This window comes from Poeciliopsis prolifica, unplaced genomic scaffold, assembly GCF_027474105.1.
Source record: "Poeciliopsis prolifica strain line A6 unplaced genomic scaffold, Auburn_PproV2 SCAFFOLD030, whole genome shotgun sequence".
In the NCBI taxonomy this organism is placed as follows: domain Eukaryota; kingdom Metazoa; phylum Chordata; class Actinopteri; order Cyprinodontiformes; family Poeciliidae; genus Poeciliopsis; species Poeciliopsis prolifica.
Window position 1 is genome coordinate 4,565,229 of NW_026562405.1, and position 17,207 is coordinate 4,582,435.

The 17,207-nt window shown below is 41.1% G+C and overlaps 2 protein-coding genes across 2 annotated transcripts; one reads left to right on the forward strand and one right to left on the reverse strand.

The window, feature by feature from the left end:
- Nucleotides 1-910: 910 nt before the first annotated feature.
- Nucleotides 911-9,644, forward strand: hgh1 (HGH1 homolog (S. cerevisiae)). Its single transcript, XM_055050160.1, has 10 exons — nucleotides 911-1,033; nucleotides 2,253-2,378; nucleotides 2,982-3,120; nucleotides 3,401-3,538; nucleotides 3,684-3,835; nucleotides 3,944-4,044; nucleotides 4,128-4,226; nucleotides 5,307-5,398; nucleotides 5,480-5,602; nucleotides 6,095-9,644. The coding sequence occupies exons 2-10, from the start codon at nucleotides 2,269-2,271 to the stop codon at nucleotides 6,257-6,259; spliced, it is 1,119 nt and encodes a 372-aa protein (XP_054906135.1). The 5' UTR covers nucleotides 911-1,033; nucleotides 2,253-2,268; the 3' UTR covers nucleotides 6,260-9,644.
- Nucleotides 9,645-13,658: 4,014 nt separating this feature from the next.
- On the reverse strand, nucleotides 13,659-15,705 carry wu:fb55g09 (coiled-coil domain-containing glutamate-rich protein 1). Its single transcript, XM_055050178.1, has one exon. It carries the CDS (start codon nucleotides 15,192-15,194, stop codon nucleotides 14,586-14,588), a length of 609 nt encoding a protein of 202 aa, XP_054906153.1. The 5' UTR covers nucleotides 15,195-15,705; the 3' UTR covers nucleotides 13,659-14,585.
- Nucleotides 15,706-17,207: the final 1,502 nt, after the last annotated feature.

Below are 17,207 nucleotides of genomic sequence, written 5' to 3' on the forward strand. Positions count from 1 at the left end.
AGCTGATTTTATGCGATTTTCAATGCCTGCTGGAGAAAAGCAGCCATTGCACAATTTGCATAAAACCTCAAATTGCACAGCAGCAATTTGAGGTTTTGCCAGTGTGCCTTAGATTTGCTTAAAAAAACATGGAGTGAAAATTTTGGATAAAATGCTGGTGATCACACCACCAGCATCACAGTGTAAATATTTAAAACACACACACACAAAAATGTATATCTATGAAAAGCTTATTTTGTGATAAGTTTTTCAGCCAACGTCCAGCCCTGGTTTCACGTGCGGTAAGTAAACAATGAGTTGGGGGCGTGGCCAGCAGCAGCTTATTTGCATAAAAGTGACAGAAACCCTAAAACAGTTATTCTGAAAGGAACTCAAAATGGACAGAGGTGAATTTTGATTATTGGAGAATGATTCCATGCCGCAAAACATATAACAAACATGTTTTGCACAGCTGATTATTCCCTAATTTGTTTAAAAGAAAACATCATTGGTCCCCTTTTAAGACGGATTTGTTCAGAGAAAAAGTTTTCATTTGGAGGCTGAAAAATGGCAGATTAAGGAACCAGCGTAGACAGTCAGGTGTCTGGTGCTTGCTATAGTAAATGTTACTGAAATGTTTAACTTTTTGCATAAAAAGTGAGATTTATTTTCTGAAAAAGAGATCAAACTCACAGTGTGTACATGAAATGACGGTAGAGCTCTAATTGGTAATCTAATAAAACCGGCAGAGGGAACACGGAAGTGACTCAAATCATTTTTAAAAATCCGAAATAATCTAATGAGTTTATTATTGTTTCCCCTCTTGTTTTTCTGCCAATTTCTTGTTCATCCTCCAGTCCAGGTGGTGGCAGCATGGTTAGTCGGCCATTTGCCATGTAACGCCAGAAGAAGAAGAACCCGGAAGTGACGCGTTAGTTGTTTCACGCTGCTTCGTCCACATGCGGTTTCTTTCTCATGATATTTAATTCTGGAGGAGTTTTTGTAAAGAAACGCCGAGGCGGGAGAACAGGAGGAATCCTGCTGCGAGTTTAAGGTGAATTTTATCAAAACATTTATTGTAATCTGCATGTCTCGAGCTTTATCAACAAAAACGTAATCAAATATGATCAACTGGGTGACAATCAGCTGTTCCCTGAGACCGAACATCACCTGATGAAGCGGTTATTATCGCAAATTCTAACTAATTATTCTATTATAGAGCTGTGTGTAAATTAAACATGAATATACTTTATTTATTTCCTTTATATTTACCCACAGTTAGAGTAGGAGTGCTTAGCTTCACTCAAGAAAAATCAAGTAAACATCTTTTTTTATTCGAAAGGATTTTCAGAAGTGGATCATAAGATATATTTTCTATGTCTAAGTTTTGATTTAATAGGAAATGATAATAAACTATTCTAATCCTGGATATGTCTTCATTAAAAAGTGCTATTTCTTTAGAAAGTTACCTCCATTTTTAATGCAAATGAAACAAATTAATTTCAAGACTTGTTAAAATCCCAATCATCTTTCCAATATAACAATAATTTCCATTGAATTTGAAAGTTTTCTTGTAATGATTTCTGTATTTTTATACTGTATTGTTTTGTGTTTTTATAGATTGTCTTTCACTTATTTTTTTCTCTTTGGTTAAATTTCTCTGTTTCATTGTGAGTTGTTGTATTGTTCTGCATCTTTAAGTTATATAAAAAGAAAAAAATCTGACTCAGTAATTTAAAATTAGTCTTCTAGAATTTTTAAAGACAATACCGAAAATAAATAATGCTAATAAATACCATAATAAAATAGATTTGGGAAGAAAAAAAACCTGGTAATGCTTTTTTCTTTTTTACCAACATTACCAGAGTAAAGTACTTCCAGGGACAATTTAGAGTTTATACGATATTTTAAATCAGCCAACATACTGATTTAGAGGTTTGGATGTTATTTTCAACAGCAAAGCTGTTGTGGAAACAAGAGGTCTCGCTCCAATATAAAATGTGGATCTGTGTTTCTGGTGCATTTTTGGTTAAAATGTGTTTGTTCTTCATTCAGTGAAGTTACTCTCACAGTTGCAGTAGTTAGTAATTTACTAAGTATTTTGACTTTTAGGAGTCAAATGACTCCTAAAAGTATATATATATATATATATATATATATATATATATATATATATATATATATATATATATATATATATATATATATATATATATATATATATATATTTGAAGTTACGTAGGGTTGACTGTGGTTTCGTCTCTGTCCATCAGACAGTTTGCTGAGAAGATGCTAAGTGATGCGGAGGCTGCAGAGCTGCTGGCCTTCCTGACGCCCAGCACCCGGCCGGATGTGAAGGGGAAGGCCACAGAGTACATCCTGGGGCTGTCTGGAAGCAGGTGGGACGGACACTGACCTCTGAGCATTGGGGTCATTCAGGGTTATAATGGTTTTTGGCTTTTCATTATTCAGTTTTATTTCGTTTTGATTCATTTTTAAAATGTGTTTACTAGTTTTTATTAGTTAAATATTGCTTACTTTTAGTTTAGTTTTTATTAGTTATAGTGATTGTTTTATTTTTTATGCTTTGGTAAAAATTTTAGGTGCAGAATTCAAAAAGGTCAAAAGATTGTGATTATGTCTACATTGATTGGGTGATGAATACACAACAAAAGATACAATTTTCAAAAAATCTATTCAATCATTGTTGAACAACCCCAAATTTTTGCTATCGCCATGAGTTCAAAACGCTAATAAATAGATTCATTCACACAAAAATAAAGGATATTATAGCTATAATTTGAGTATGTTTTATTTAGTTTTATAAATACACAATATATTTCTTGTTATTTATATAAATTACTGTTTTTATTTACTTTAGTTAACAAAAAGGTTTTCTATTTTGTCAGTTTTAGTGAACTATCATAACCTTTGTGGGGCGCTGACCTCTATAGAGGTCAGGGGTCACTATAGATTGATTCAGCGCTGTTTGTTTTTTTCAGAGATGGCTGCCGATTCCTGCGCTCTAAACCCGACCTCTTAGCTCGTCTGTTTGCGCTGACCTCCGACCCCTCTGTTGCCATAGCGAAGGACTGTTACCACATCTTTATCAACCTGTCAGCTGATGAGACTCTGCACCAGGTGAGCAGCAGGTGAAGGACAAAACGAAGCTGAAGTTAGCTAACAATTAATAATAATGTAGTGATGAGATTAATTTAACTAATAATTATAATATTTCAGATTAATTTATGGGACAGAGGTGGAACTCAATAAACACACTTTGTGTTAATTTGCTGCATTAACTAAGAAGTAGTCTGAACCCTGAAGATTAAATAATATTCAGGATATTTAATGGGAGGAGACTTGAACCAGTTCTGACCTCTGACCTCTGAAGGCCTGCTGGTCTCTCTGTTTTCCTCAGGTTCTGGTCTGTGAGGTCCAGGTTCTTCCGGTTCTGTTGAAGAACCTCCAGGATCCAGAGTTTTTGTTCTCTGATCAGATCTGCACCATCCTGTCCAACCTGAGCCGCCATGATAAGACCTGCAGGACCGTCTTCCAGGTAGGCCAGGCCAGTTCCCTGCTGGTTGAGTCTCAGGGTTCAGCTGCAGAAACGTCTGCGCAGACAACGGGCTCTTCTCACCTGTCTGGTGGACGAAGTTTCTCCTCACCTGTGGGGTTAAGGCCTCTGCTGGTTGCTCTCTCAGGTCCTGGAGGAGGAGCTCGGTCTGGCCCAGCTGGTGGAAATCTTCTGCAATGAAAGCTTCAACAAAAAGGCCAAGCTGCACTACCTGGGCCCCCTGCTGTCCAACCTGACCCAGCTTCCCGAGGCCAGGAGCCTCTTGATGGACCGGGACAGGTGAGTTGCAGAGTTAGAAGTCGAATTTTGTGGACCAGAGAACATTTGGCCTCTCATCTGAATATTTATTTTTTAGATACTAGAACTCTCGGATCTTTTCTGCTCCAGGTGTGTGATCCAGCGTTTGCTGCCATTCACTCAGTACGAGGCGTCGGAGGTGAGGAGGGGAGGCGTCATCGGCACGCTGAGGAACTGCTGCTTCGACCATGGTGAGAAACTCCCAACGCCGTCTGGATTAAGTCTGAAGGATGAACCAGAACCAGTTCTGACATCCTTCTGCTGTAATCCGCAGCTCATCATGCGTGGCTGCTGAGCGACGCAGTGGACGTGCTGCCGTTCCTGCTTCTGCCTCTGGCCGGCCCGGAGGAGCTCACTGAGGAGGAGAACGAAGGCAGGTCCAAAAAAAAAAACCTTAAATTAATTAGGATATGATCGAAAAGATCATTTATTTCAGTTGTTCGGTTTGAAAAGTTAAACAGTGAATAGTGAAACATTTCAGCTGATGAGAATCCATGAGAATCCTATGAGTCTTTTCATAGGAAATTAGAAAATGATTTAATTTCCAAGTTATTTGGAAAAAAACATCAAACAAAAGCCGTGTTTCTGTCGATTAAGAGAGGGAATTATTTACAAACTCCTGATTTGATTCCGACTTTTTTGGGGGGACATTTGTAGCAGATAAGAATGTTGATTCTTATGTGAAGCTAAAGGCTACTCCACATTTGGACGCCAACCTTCAAAACCACATCAGACTAATTAAATAAATCCCGGATTGGCCTGTCACAACGACGATAAATTCTCCCAGTAATTATAAATATTAACCATTATATTGTTGTTTTGAGGCCATTTTCAAGCAAAATAACAGGAACGACATAATAATGCAAGAACACTTTCTCACAGATTAAGAAACTTTAAATTCTGCTGAACATTTAACACTGGAACTGGAAGACATTTTAAATATCCAAAATAAATAAACAAAACAGCAGAAACAGATAATAAAATTACTTTTCAAGTCTGAAAACAGAATTGTCCTTCAAAAAATGATTTAGATGAGACCAAATCACCAGACTGAACAGTTTAGTCATCCTGGTTTTGGTAAAAACCAGGATGATAGAAGATAGATAGAAGAATGATAAATTATACAATTTATTAGTTTCAGTTTAATGTTTATTGCAACTCCTGGATCAACTTTACAGTCTCTACATGACGGTGCTTTTTCGTGTTGCCTTCACACTTTTTTCTTCCACTCAGCATTCCATTCACAGCCAGTTTCTCTAGCAATAATCTTTGGGTTGTGTTTGCCACAACAGAGACGTAACATTTCTGTTAGAGGTCAGAGATTAGAGGCCAAATCTAAACATATTTGGCTGCAACTGGTGAAAAATCAAACTGACTGAGCGCCATTAAATGCTCAGGAAATGCCTCATTAGAATAATCTGGACAGATTATAATCCTTAGTTCTGTTGCTCAGGTCTGCCTGTGGACCTGCAGTATCTGCCGGAGGACAAGCAGCGAGAAGCGGACCCCGACATCAGGAAGATGCTGCTGGAAACCCTGCTACTGGTACCACACACACACACACACACACACACACACACAGATCTGGTTTCATTCAGACTTCCTGACGGTCGGCTCCACCCCCAGCTGACGGCGACTAAAACCGGCCGCCTGGCACTCCGACAGAAGAATGTTTATCCCATTGTGAGGGAGCTCCACCGCTGGGAGAAAGACGTTCATGTTGGCGCCGCCTGCGAGAAACTGGTCCAGGTGAGAAACTCTGACCTGCTGGGGTCTGAGCAGCCGCAAGTCTGTAGGAGCTGCTAGTCTATAGGAGCTGCTAGTCTGCAGGAGTTGCTAGTCTATATAAGCTGCTAGTCTGCAGGAGCTGCTAGTCTGTAGGAGCTGTTAGTCTGTAGGAGCTATTAGTCTGTAGGAGCTATTAGTCTGTAGGAGCTATTAGTCTGTAGGAGCTCCTAGTCTGCAGGAGCTGCTAGTCTGTAGGAGCTGCTAGTCTGTAGGAGCTGCTAGTCTGTAGGAGCTGCTAGTCTGCAGGAGCTCCTAGTCTGCAGGAGCTGCTAGTCTGTAGAAGCTGCTAGTCTATATGAGCTGCTAGTCTGTAGGAGCTGCTAGTCTGCAGGAGCTCCTAGTCTGCAGGAGCTGCTAGTCTGCAGGAGCTGCTAGTCTGCAGGAGCTCCTAGTCTGTAGGAGCTGCTAGTCTGTAGGAGCTCCTAGTCGAGTCTTATGTCTCTGTCCTTCCAGGTGCTGATCGGAGACGAGCCACAGCACGGCATGGAGAACCTGATGGAGGTGGACATCCCACAGGACGTGGAGAACAAGCTGAGGGAGGCGGATGCCAAGGAGCAGCAGGAGCTGCAGGAGGAGGAGGAGAGGAGGAGGAGAGAGGAAGAGAAGCAGGAGAAGTGAAACAAAGAACTGATCCGGTCTTCATCTCCTCCTGTTTCCGTCATCAGCAGCTCTTCACTGAACTCTGGCTGCTGGTCCTGATTCCAGTCCAGCTACTGACGTCTCTGTGTCCATGTAGAGACGGAGGGACAAACTGACCTTTGACATTCAGACAAATATAATCCTCATTATTTTCCACATTCTGAAGGCGGCTGCAGTGTGCAGCAGCTCTGGGGTCATCTGGGGTCAGCTGGCAGGTCGCTGTGAGGAGGAGAGACTCGACCTTCTCTGTTCGTCTGAACAGCTTTGAGACACCATCAGAATGATCGATCTAGGACCGGTCACAGGGTTACAGATCTCAGTTATAATTTTTTTTTTCCGCACAGCATCATTATGAAGTTATTTTTCAAGATTTGATTTGAAAAGGTTTTGTTTGGTTTCTGTTTATTCAATTTTATTTTAAAGAAGCTATAAATCCAAATAGGCTGCACAGTGCCGCAGTGGGTAGCGCTGTTGCCTTGCAGCAAGAAGGTCCTGGGTTCGATTCCCGGCCCGGGGTCTTTCTGCATGAAGTTTGCATGTTCTCCCTGTGTGTGCGTGGGTTCTGTCCGGGTTCTCCGGCTTCCTCCCACAGTCCAAAAACATGACTGTCAGGTTAATTGGGCTTTCCAGATTCTCCCTAGGTGTGAGTGTGTGTGTGCATGGTTGTTTATCCTGTTTGTCTCTCTGTGTTGCCCTGCGACAGACTGGCGACCTGTCTAGGGTGAACCCCGCCTCTCGCCCGGAACACAGCTGGAGATAGGCACCAGCACCTCCCGACCCCGTTAGGGAGAAAGGTGCTCAGAAAATGGATGGATGGATAAATCCAAATAAGATGAAGATAAGATAAATCAGGAAGATAAAGATATTTTTTCCACGAGTTTAGAATGAAGTTATCAACTTTAGGGAACTGAATATATCATAAAAATTATGAAAAACATTTTGAAAATCTAAACATTATATGTATGATATATTTTATCTAAACGTTCAGACAGTTTGTAGCTTTTGGGTCATATTTCAATTCCTTTCAATTGTGGTTCGTTTGGTTCTGCTGCCAGCTGCGTTTCACACCCAGACCGACCAGAAGAGGGCGCCACGCATTTCTCTCCAACTCATCTCCCATCGTGCGGAAATTCATCTCTTAAGTTGAAAACAAACAGAAAAATGTTTTTACTTGGAAACTGACGCAAAGGATTTAAATTGAACCGCATCGCAGTTCGGATCCGAATCTTTTTCTAAGTCCTCCACAACAGCACACACACATTTTCTTTTAGGTTTTTTAAAGCAGATTTTTTTTTGTCAATTTTCATATTTAAGTTTTTTAATTAAGCAAAGCATTTTAACGTTCAGATGACAAGAGTTCACTGTTGCAGTTCTCCCAGCTCAATAAACCAAAGTAGAAGCCAGTTTGTCCAGTTTTAGAGAAAGTTGAGGCTCTTGGACGGTAAATAAACTAAAGTGAAGAAGTGAAAGCTGAATGAGTTCAGTAATAAATCAGATGGAGCAGTTTGGTTTTTTCTCTGAGGGGAGTCTTGAAGGAAGTGACAGGAGCTCCTTAAATAGCTTAGGGTCAAAATAATCTAATTAGTTTTTGAATTGAAGATTATTTCCCCACATTGTCTCTAATCCTCAGCAGTGAAATTTCAATTGGGAGTGGGTGGGATCTCGGTGGCGGGGCTGTGTGAGCCAGCCAATCAGAGGCCTCCTTTCTGCTGCGTGCCTTACGTGCCAGACGTGTCTTCCTGGCCTTCCGGGAGCATCAGGACCCCCTGCAGTAAAAAGATTGGCGGTTCTGGTTCTGGGTTTGGGGATTTCCTGGACAACATCTTGATACTAGAAATCCTTCAACGTTGAAGGTAGTAAAGCAACATGTCCTCTGATTGTTGGTCCTTACTTTATACTCTGCCACTGCTCTGAGCAACAAAACAAAGGTCAAAGATCAAACTCAAGCTTGGATTTGAACACAAAGAATAACTTCAGATGTCAAGAAAAGTAAAATGACTATTGTTTAGAGTTTGTTAAGATAATACATTTATTTATGAACAGCACCGGAAATAAAACTCTGCTTTTCTACTTCTTTATACAACAATAGTTTCATCATCTGGACATAGTTTGAGCTGAATACTAACGTTTTTAACAGCCTTCAGCCAGCAGGAGGAGCTGTTTCCTTCAGCAGCTAAAAGAAGTCACATTCACATGCCAGGATGTATTTAGCAAATAGATAAAATAACAGCCAACCAATCAGCTCACAGGGTTCTTACTGTTACGTGATGCGACTCAGAGATGGACTGTGCCTCGTCCTGTCATACTGACATGAATCTGAGTCAATGATTCAATCCATTTCCAACATGTTTGTGCTGGTTTGACTTCTGCTTTACTTACAGAAATAAAGACTGTAACATCTGAATCAATAGACAGAGCAGTGAAGATGTGTTTTATGACTAGCTGTGGTGTCCTGGGAAGCTTTAGTCTAGGTATGACTTACTGGGAACCCTTTAAGCCAATTGCGGTGTTCTGGGCTGCTTTAGGTTAGCTGTGGAGACTAGGGAAACCTTAATGCTAATTATTGTGTTCTGAGAAGCTTCAGGGTACTCAGGGAGTCCTGGTGAGTGTTAGGCTACCCCCTTTGACCTGTGAAGCTGTGGGATAGTTGTGGTGTCCTGTAAACTTTAGACTAACCTCTGTGCCCTGGTGAGCTTTAGGCTAACTGCTGTGTCCTGGTGAGCTTTAGGCTAACTGGTAGGTTTTGGTGAGCTTTAGGATAGCTCCGGTGTCGTGGGAAGTGCCTGAATTAATGAGACAGAACTGTGAAAACTTGCTTTCGGATGTGGTGTCCTGCGACGTGCCTGGAGGCCTGTTCTGGGCCTGATCTGGCCTGAAGAGGATTGTCAGCTCCGTGAAACTTTCAGCAGCCTGCTGAAGAGCAGCTTTGAGCTCATGCTACCAGAATAACAACAGAGCCCCTCCTCCACTAGCTGCTCCATGGGAGTGCCTACCTCTCTGAGGTCCTGTTTACAGAGACCAGAGGGTGTCAGGAGGTCTGATTCAGAGCCCACAACTCCACAGGAACAGTTAGTGATATTACTGACACCAGTGGAGTCAAACTAAATGTGTTCAGTCATATGTCGCATGCTAACAGCTGCTATTTAAACCAGACTCTTTGTGTTTTGGTTGACACTTGGTTTTACATTTAGATTATTCTGGGTTGTTTTGTTCTAATCCTTGTGTTGGTGCAGTAGCAAAAAACCACCATGGGTGGCCCTTATTCTGTAAGGTGACATCATCGAGCTCAACAAAAATGGACAACAACAAACTGGAAAAACTGATCCCATGGTGGAAACAACATTAAAGCATCGTCCCATCCTCACTGGTGGTAGTGTCATAATTTGGAAACATTTTTCTGCTTTGGGACTCTCAGATTTTATATAATAGAAGAAATGTTACTGAGACATTATTTAAAGGGGCAGTCTTGTGTGAAATTGACTTTTTTTTTAGCTTAACATTATATTATGATGTTATTACCTCATCAAAAACATGTGTTGCTTTGATTATGTCATGCATGTGAGAGAAATCCTTTAATCTCCATAGCAAGCATTCTGTTTTCCAAATCGCCTTGGTGGCCCTAGCAAGCCACAGCTCCTCCCCCACTCAGTTCCTTCAGACTAGCCAGCAGTATTTAGCGAACACCTGGTGCAACATCTACTGTTAAATGGTTAATAGAGTAGCCATGTTATGAGGGCTTCCTAAAAAGTGGAGTATCAGAAAGAGCAGGAGTTTTTAAAGAGACAGAGGCCCAATTTCAATGTGTCAAATTACAAAGCAAAATTTCTTTTAAGTCACACTAAATATGAACAGAAGTTAGCCTAGTTACTTAATTATGCTATAAAATGGTGCTATGTGGCTGGAAAACACATAATACTGACCCTTTAAGAAGAATCTGAAGATGAAAGGGGGTTATGAGATTATCTGATCAAAAACAACAAAACTTTGTTTTAAAGAAAGTAAACTAGCTGCTTGATGGTCCATTCAATTGCCACACTTAAATCCAATCAATAACTGAAGATCAATGTGCCCAGAGAAGCACCCAGGAACCTTATCGACTTGAGGAATGTATGTGGCCAAAATCTGATATTGTTTCTGTAGTCGTTATCATTACCTAAATTAGCTTTTCTGCTCAGTATCAGATAAATTATGTTCAAAAATAATTCCTCTTCAGATATAACATGTTTCATGAGTATAAACGAAGAAAACATAGGGGACCAAAATGAAAAGTTAAAGAGTAGGGATGTTCAGTCAGGAAAACAAAGCAAATGAGCTGAACAGGTTTTTCACACATTTTTCACACATTCCTGTTTTATTGCCCAACCACCTCAGTGCAACTTCTTCCTGACCTCCTGACCCTGACGTCTTCACACATATGCAGTGACCCAGGGTCACATCTCCAAACTTCCTATTTCCAGGAAACAGAGAAACCATTCAGCAGCTAATTGGACATTAGCTGAAAGTTAGCTAATAGAAAATTAGCTACCAAATGTGCTAATGTGCTAACAAACTACCATTACAGAAGAACCATTTATCTACCATCATCAGTGGCTATGCCAACTAGCCTTAGCATTCATGCATCTTCTCCCTGCTGCAGGGAGAAGAAGCATGGGAATGATTAACAGCGCTAAGTCCCGCCTCCTGCTCCTGATTGGTTGTTTCTAGTTAGCGTTGGGAGAAGGCAGAGAAGTTTATATTTTTCCCAGATTATCTGTCTTAGAACAAACTTTCTCAACAAATATGTAAAAAATATATTTTTATAAAAGTTACATGCTGCAGCTCTAATGTTAAATTCTTCAGACAATAAAATGGGTTGGATAAGGAAACACAAGCTGGAAGCCGCATGTTGGATGGAATCTGTGATAATGAGTAATAAATCTTATTACAAATAGGAGCAGATCTGGAGAGTTACTGTTGATTTGTTTTGGTTCTGCTGTGTTTTTCTGCGTTCTGATTGGCCGGGCTCTGCAACCAAAGGGAAGTTTATACTAGTGGAACAAACGGCTGTACTTTTCCACTCCAAAATTTGGCATCTGACTCTGTCCACTCCTCTTTCTCCCTTTCAGCTTCATGTATTCATAACACTCTTAAGCACACACACACCTCCCATTCACACATACACTGAGGTAATGGAGGTTTCTCCCAGGGTTTCTAGTTTTAGTGCAGAGCTACAATAACTACCTCTCACCATCTGATTGGTTCAAGGTTCTGCATAAAAAATAAAGGAATAGTTGTTTTCCATTTGGGCTGTGATTCACTTCAGATGTTCTGAAATGTGATCATTAGTCCTTCGGTTCCCTTGGTCGAGGTTCCCTTGTCACAATCGGTGTTTCCAGATACACACTTTTTTATGGTGTTGTTTCAACTGGTAGATCCTAAAACTGGGCTGAATTTAGGAATATCTGGTCAAATGATCAACAACAAACTGTTGATCCAGTTGGGTTAAGACTAAATTCATGTAATCACAGATTTACATGAAAAATATTAATATCTGCTACACTGGACCAACAAAATCTTTACTGAACTTAGTGCAGCCCACTTCATGCCAACTCAGCCAAGTGAGGTGGATGTTTATTTAGTTGTGCTAAAAATACAGATTTAGTGATAAAAACAAAATACAGATTTTTCTGATTTTTAGGTCTGCTTTTAATATGTAACATTTATTATATATATATATATATATATATATATATATATATATATATATATATATATATATATATATATATATATATATATATATATATATATATATATATATATATATATATATATATATATATATATACATATTTGTTGAAACTGTCACTGTGTCAGGACTGTTTTGCTATAAGACAGATGATCTGTCAAATAAAATAACCCTGGTTCAGACTGGGTTCTGGGTTTCTGGGGTTCTGGCTCTGGGTTGGAGATTAGGCCACTATGATTGGTTTTCTGACACGGTTTAGGACTAGAGGAAAACAATCCTTCACCTCTGCAGTGTCTGCACCTCTGTGTTGCTGTGGGAGTGTCATTGATCCTCCTAACCGTCCTGTATGCTGCAAGTCTGCCTCAACTTGTTTTTGGATCGCCGCCCTTTCACCTCAGTAGCTCAGATTTTTCAGTTAATGTGTGCAGAGCTGAAATGCTGGGCTGTGTTTTCCTTCCAAGCTGTTTCTATCTTTTCTGTTTTCTTTCAGCTACATATTGACTGATTTTCAAAGGAAAATCTGGAAAAAGTCCTTCGGAGAAAGGATAAGTTGCTCTGACACAGAGAGAAAGGACCTTTGGACTGAAGCGTAAACTTTGCATGTTTGTCTTTCTGCAGATCTCTGCTAGCGTTGTTACACACACACACACACACTCACACACACACACACACTCACACACACACACACACACACACACACACACACACACACACACACACACACACACACACACAGCATTTCTGATATTTGTTCATCATATCAACTTCACTTCCTGTCTACAGAGGCAGCTGACACACAAAGGAAACATTGCAACATCTCACAAAGCAGAAGCTGTGAAATAACCAGGGCTGTAGTGCACGGGTATCCAAAGTGTGGCCCAGGGGCCTTTTGCTGCACTGTGAAATATTTTCTTTGGCCCCGGATGTCAATATAAGCATAGGAAATATATATGTTTTCATCTTGTAGACCAAGATTTTCTTTACAGATAAATAACATCTTAACAGCTTTTCTACATTGGTCTTACATTTGGACAAACATTGAACTGCTTTTACTCAAACCCAATGCAATCAGTCCTAAAATAATCCAAAACTATGGGTCTGTTTTCTGACAGAAGAATTGCAGAAAACATTGTATGTTTTCTATCTGGTGTGATGTACAATTTGACTTTAGTTTATTATTAATGAATAAAACAAAAAGCACAAAAAGTTAATATTAAGATACTTTTTTTGGTGCTCCAATTTCTTAGGACTGAAGGAGTTTGGCCCACATGGCACAAAGTTTGGACACGACTGCTGCAGCGGAGGGAGACCCTGAGTCTTAGAACGAGATAAGATAAGCAGCAGAACAAACAGAGCCTGGGTCACTGTGTGTGTGTGTGTGTGTGTGTGTGTGTGTGTGTGTGTGTGTGTGTGTGTGTGTGTGTGTGTGTGTGTGTGCTGCTGCTGGCAGGACCTCTCTGCTTGCTGGGACAACAGATCATTTTCTTTTTCTCACTCTGCCACTTTCTCCTACTACTCTCCAATCATCATGCAGTGTCAAATGTCTTGAGTTTGAAGATTTGGGAGTTTTAAAGCTCTAAAACTGGTTTTATGAGAAATGTTAAAATTTTATTGTTGTAATAATTCATCATTTATACTCATGTAAATCCATAAAGTTAGTCATAATAAACATTTATTTATTTTTATTCTGCATACAGTAAAAAGCTTCACAGAGTTCTCATCGGCCAATCATCTGAGCCTAATCTGCCCAGCTGGATGCTGATTGGCCGTCCTGGCTCAAGCCCACCATTTCTTTTTGTGTTCAACAGCAAGAGACAGAAAACTGAGATGTTTATGTCCAAATGTCCACGGCAAAGACAGGACAAAGACAAATAAAAATGGTTGAAAACAATAACCCAGCTCCATCTTTGTCCGGTTCTGTTGGAGTCTGGTCAGATTCTGACTTTCTGAGGACAGTAAACTGGACGGTGTTACATCTTCTGTGACCATAAGAGGAGCTGTTGCATTTTAACAACAGCGTAACCTCTGCAGGGTAAGTGGAAACAAACGCAAAAGGGGGAAAAAAAAGAGCCCAAAGTATTATGACTGTCAGGGAATCCAGTCACTGAATATAAAACCTCTTATCAGAAACTAGCCAACTGTAACTGTAATAAAATATTGTCCTTTAATGAAGGACAATAATTTTTACACACTTCATAAATCATATGCTGTTTCTGTTGTTTTGTTTGTGTATTTTGGATATTTAAAATGTATTTCAGTTCAGGTGTTAAATATTCATTAGAATTTAATCTTTGAGAATGTGTCCTTGCATTATTTTTCCCATTAGCATTGAAATACTTGAAAATGGCTTTAAAATAACAATATTGTCGTTTATCGCAATAACTTCTAGGACAATTTATCATCCAGCAAAATTGTTTTTGTGACAGGTCTACATAAATATTATCAAAGGTAGTTATAATATTAGTGATCAGATATTATTGTTTATTTGTTGTTTGGCTTTTTTGTATTATTTTGCGTTTGCGTTTTTAAGCATTGCGTTAAAATGCAACAGCGCCTCCTACGGTCACAAGGTCGTCCTCACGCTCCCAGGAAATCGCAGAACTGAGCGAAGTCTCTCTGCATGAAGTTGTGACTGAGCTGCAAGTCGTCCTCCGAGGGGACGTACTGGACGCTGTCCTCCTGCAGGAACATGCGCAGCTCCGGCGGTCCTGGCGGCGCCGGCGGCTCGGGGCCGTCCAACAGGCCGCCCCTGGCGTTCTCCAGGACGCCCAGGTATGAGTCCATGTCAGTGAGCTCCAGGTCGCTGTCGGAGCTGCAGCCGCTGTCGCCACCCACCGAGTCGGAGCGCAGCTGCTGCATCTGGTACTTCTCCTGCATCAGAAACTGGTTTGTGTTCTGGGGGGCCTGCATGCCCCGGGCCCCCTTGCCCTGGATGTTGACCGGACGCAGGGACCGCAGCGACCTGCGGGGGCGCTGCGAGCGATGGGGGCGGGGCCTGTGGCGGGGAAGGCGCGCCCTGGGCCCCCCCTGCCTCCGGCTCTGCAGGCGGCCGCTGCAGCTCTTGGTCCAGCCGGCCGTCCAGCCTGGAGTCTCGCCGCTCTTCCTGCGGACCTCGGCCTCCTTCAGCTTCTCGTCCTGCCGCCTCTGCTGCTGGAAGATCCTCCTACACATAATCTCTGAGAGCATTTCTTATGTTTCTCGCCTCCTCCTGCTTCACATCGCTTCTGCTTCAGATCACGGCTGAGCCACCTCTTTGTCGCTCTACCTTTTCACCACTCTGGCTCTTTTCTTCTTGACCTCTGGCTTTGGCTGGTGCATCGCCCGCTCTTCTTCCGCCTGCAGCAGCAGCTTGCCTGCTGATCTGACTCTCTGCCCCCCTGATGTCTCTTCTTCTCCTGTCTGAAGGCTGGATCAGCTGCTGGATCGGGTGCAGAGTGAATGCAGTGAAGTGATGAGGCGTTCAGGGAACGTCGGGCTGCCTGGAGTCCGGTCAGGGAGTGTGATGCTCTCTGCTCTGACAGCACTGGATGTGTTTCTTCCTCCTCACAGCCAACATAAAGAGCTGGACCGGTCCACTTCCTGGAGAGAGAGGGGGCGGTGCCTTCAGGCGCCTCCGGTTGAGGCTTAACCCTCTGAACATGACAGAAGGTCAAAGGTTGAGTGGATCTGCTGAGAATTGGATCTCTGGACCCAGACGGATGGAGCTGTTTGTCTCCAGCAGAGAGTGTAACTCCCCCTTCAGCCCGATGATGGTTCAGTCCGGTTCGTTATAGCTGCTGTAATCTGATCCACAGCTACCACCCCCCACCCCCATCCTGTCTGACAACAACAACCCCAGCAGCTCTGTGGCTGCTGCAGCACATTAGAGAACCGTCTACTAAATCTGCAAGGTTAAAGGCAAATTAAGCAACTAATAAAATTTTTTAATTAAGCTATTATGCTTATCAATAAAGTGGGATGTTGTGAACTAACTAATACATTTTTTTATTCATAATACTTTAAAATTTAGAGACATTGCATAAAAATACTGGAAATATCAAAACTAACGCTATTTTTGTGGGCCGAAAGAGGAACGAAATAGAGTCATGCAGCTTCAGTTATTACCGCTAGAAACTGGACATCAGCCCTAAAATCTGGTTCTGAACCTTAAACAGTTAGACAGTCAGCCTTCTGTCACCCAGTGACAGAAGGCTGACTGTCACTCAGATCACCCAGTGAACTGGGTGATCTGAGAAAATAGACTTTAAAACACTGTTGTTAGTTTATAAATCACTGAACAGCTTAAAGATCTGCTGCTGTTATAGCAACCTTCCAGACCTCTCATATCTTCTGGTTCTGATTCTGCTCTGCATCCAGAACCAGACCCAAATATGGAGTAGCAGCATTCAGCTACTACAAACCACAAGTCTGGAACAAACTGCCAGAAAACTGCAAAGCAACAAAAACACTGAGTACTTTTAAATCAAGACTAAACCCCCACTTGTTTATTCGCTTTTGAACCATAATAACGGGAATATTAACCAGCATATTTGATGTGTAATGATTAACAACAAGTTTGATGATGGTAATCATCAAAATATAAAGCTGAGAAGATTAATCAGAAACCAGGTCAACCGATGAATCAAGCTGGGGACATGCTGAAGACAAAAAAATAAATAAAATAGAGTCTTCCTCAGAACAGATGCCTTCTGTCCGGATCCTGCTCCAGCAGCGCCACCACGCGGTTGGAATTTACTACTGCGCTTTAAAAACATCCGTGAAACCTCAGAGTGGGTAAGCATGAATACCCGCTCAGTGATATGTTTATAGTGAGCTCCAGAAATTCACCTTTGACCCTGGAGGAGTAGATAAACGCGGCAAAAAGAAGTTCAGTCGTGCAACAGTTTTCTATTTTTGAGAATAAAATATGACGTTTTCATTTTGTTTTTGGGAGGTTTGATGGAAATGTTGTAAAGTTAAATGTAACATAAATAAACATTTATAAATATATAAATTTTAATATGTTTATATATATATATATATATATATATATATATATATATATATATATATATATATATATATATATGAACATGCACAAAATGACATGTCAGATATTGCAGTTACCATTTTATTACTTTTTTACTTTCTTTTGTTCCATTAATCTGGGTTTGCTCGGTTTGCATTTCCTATCAATACGAACAATAGAGTTAAATCCAA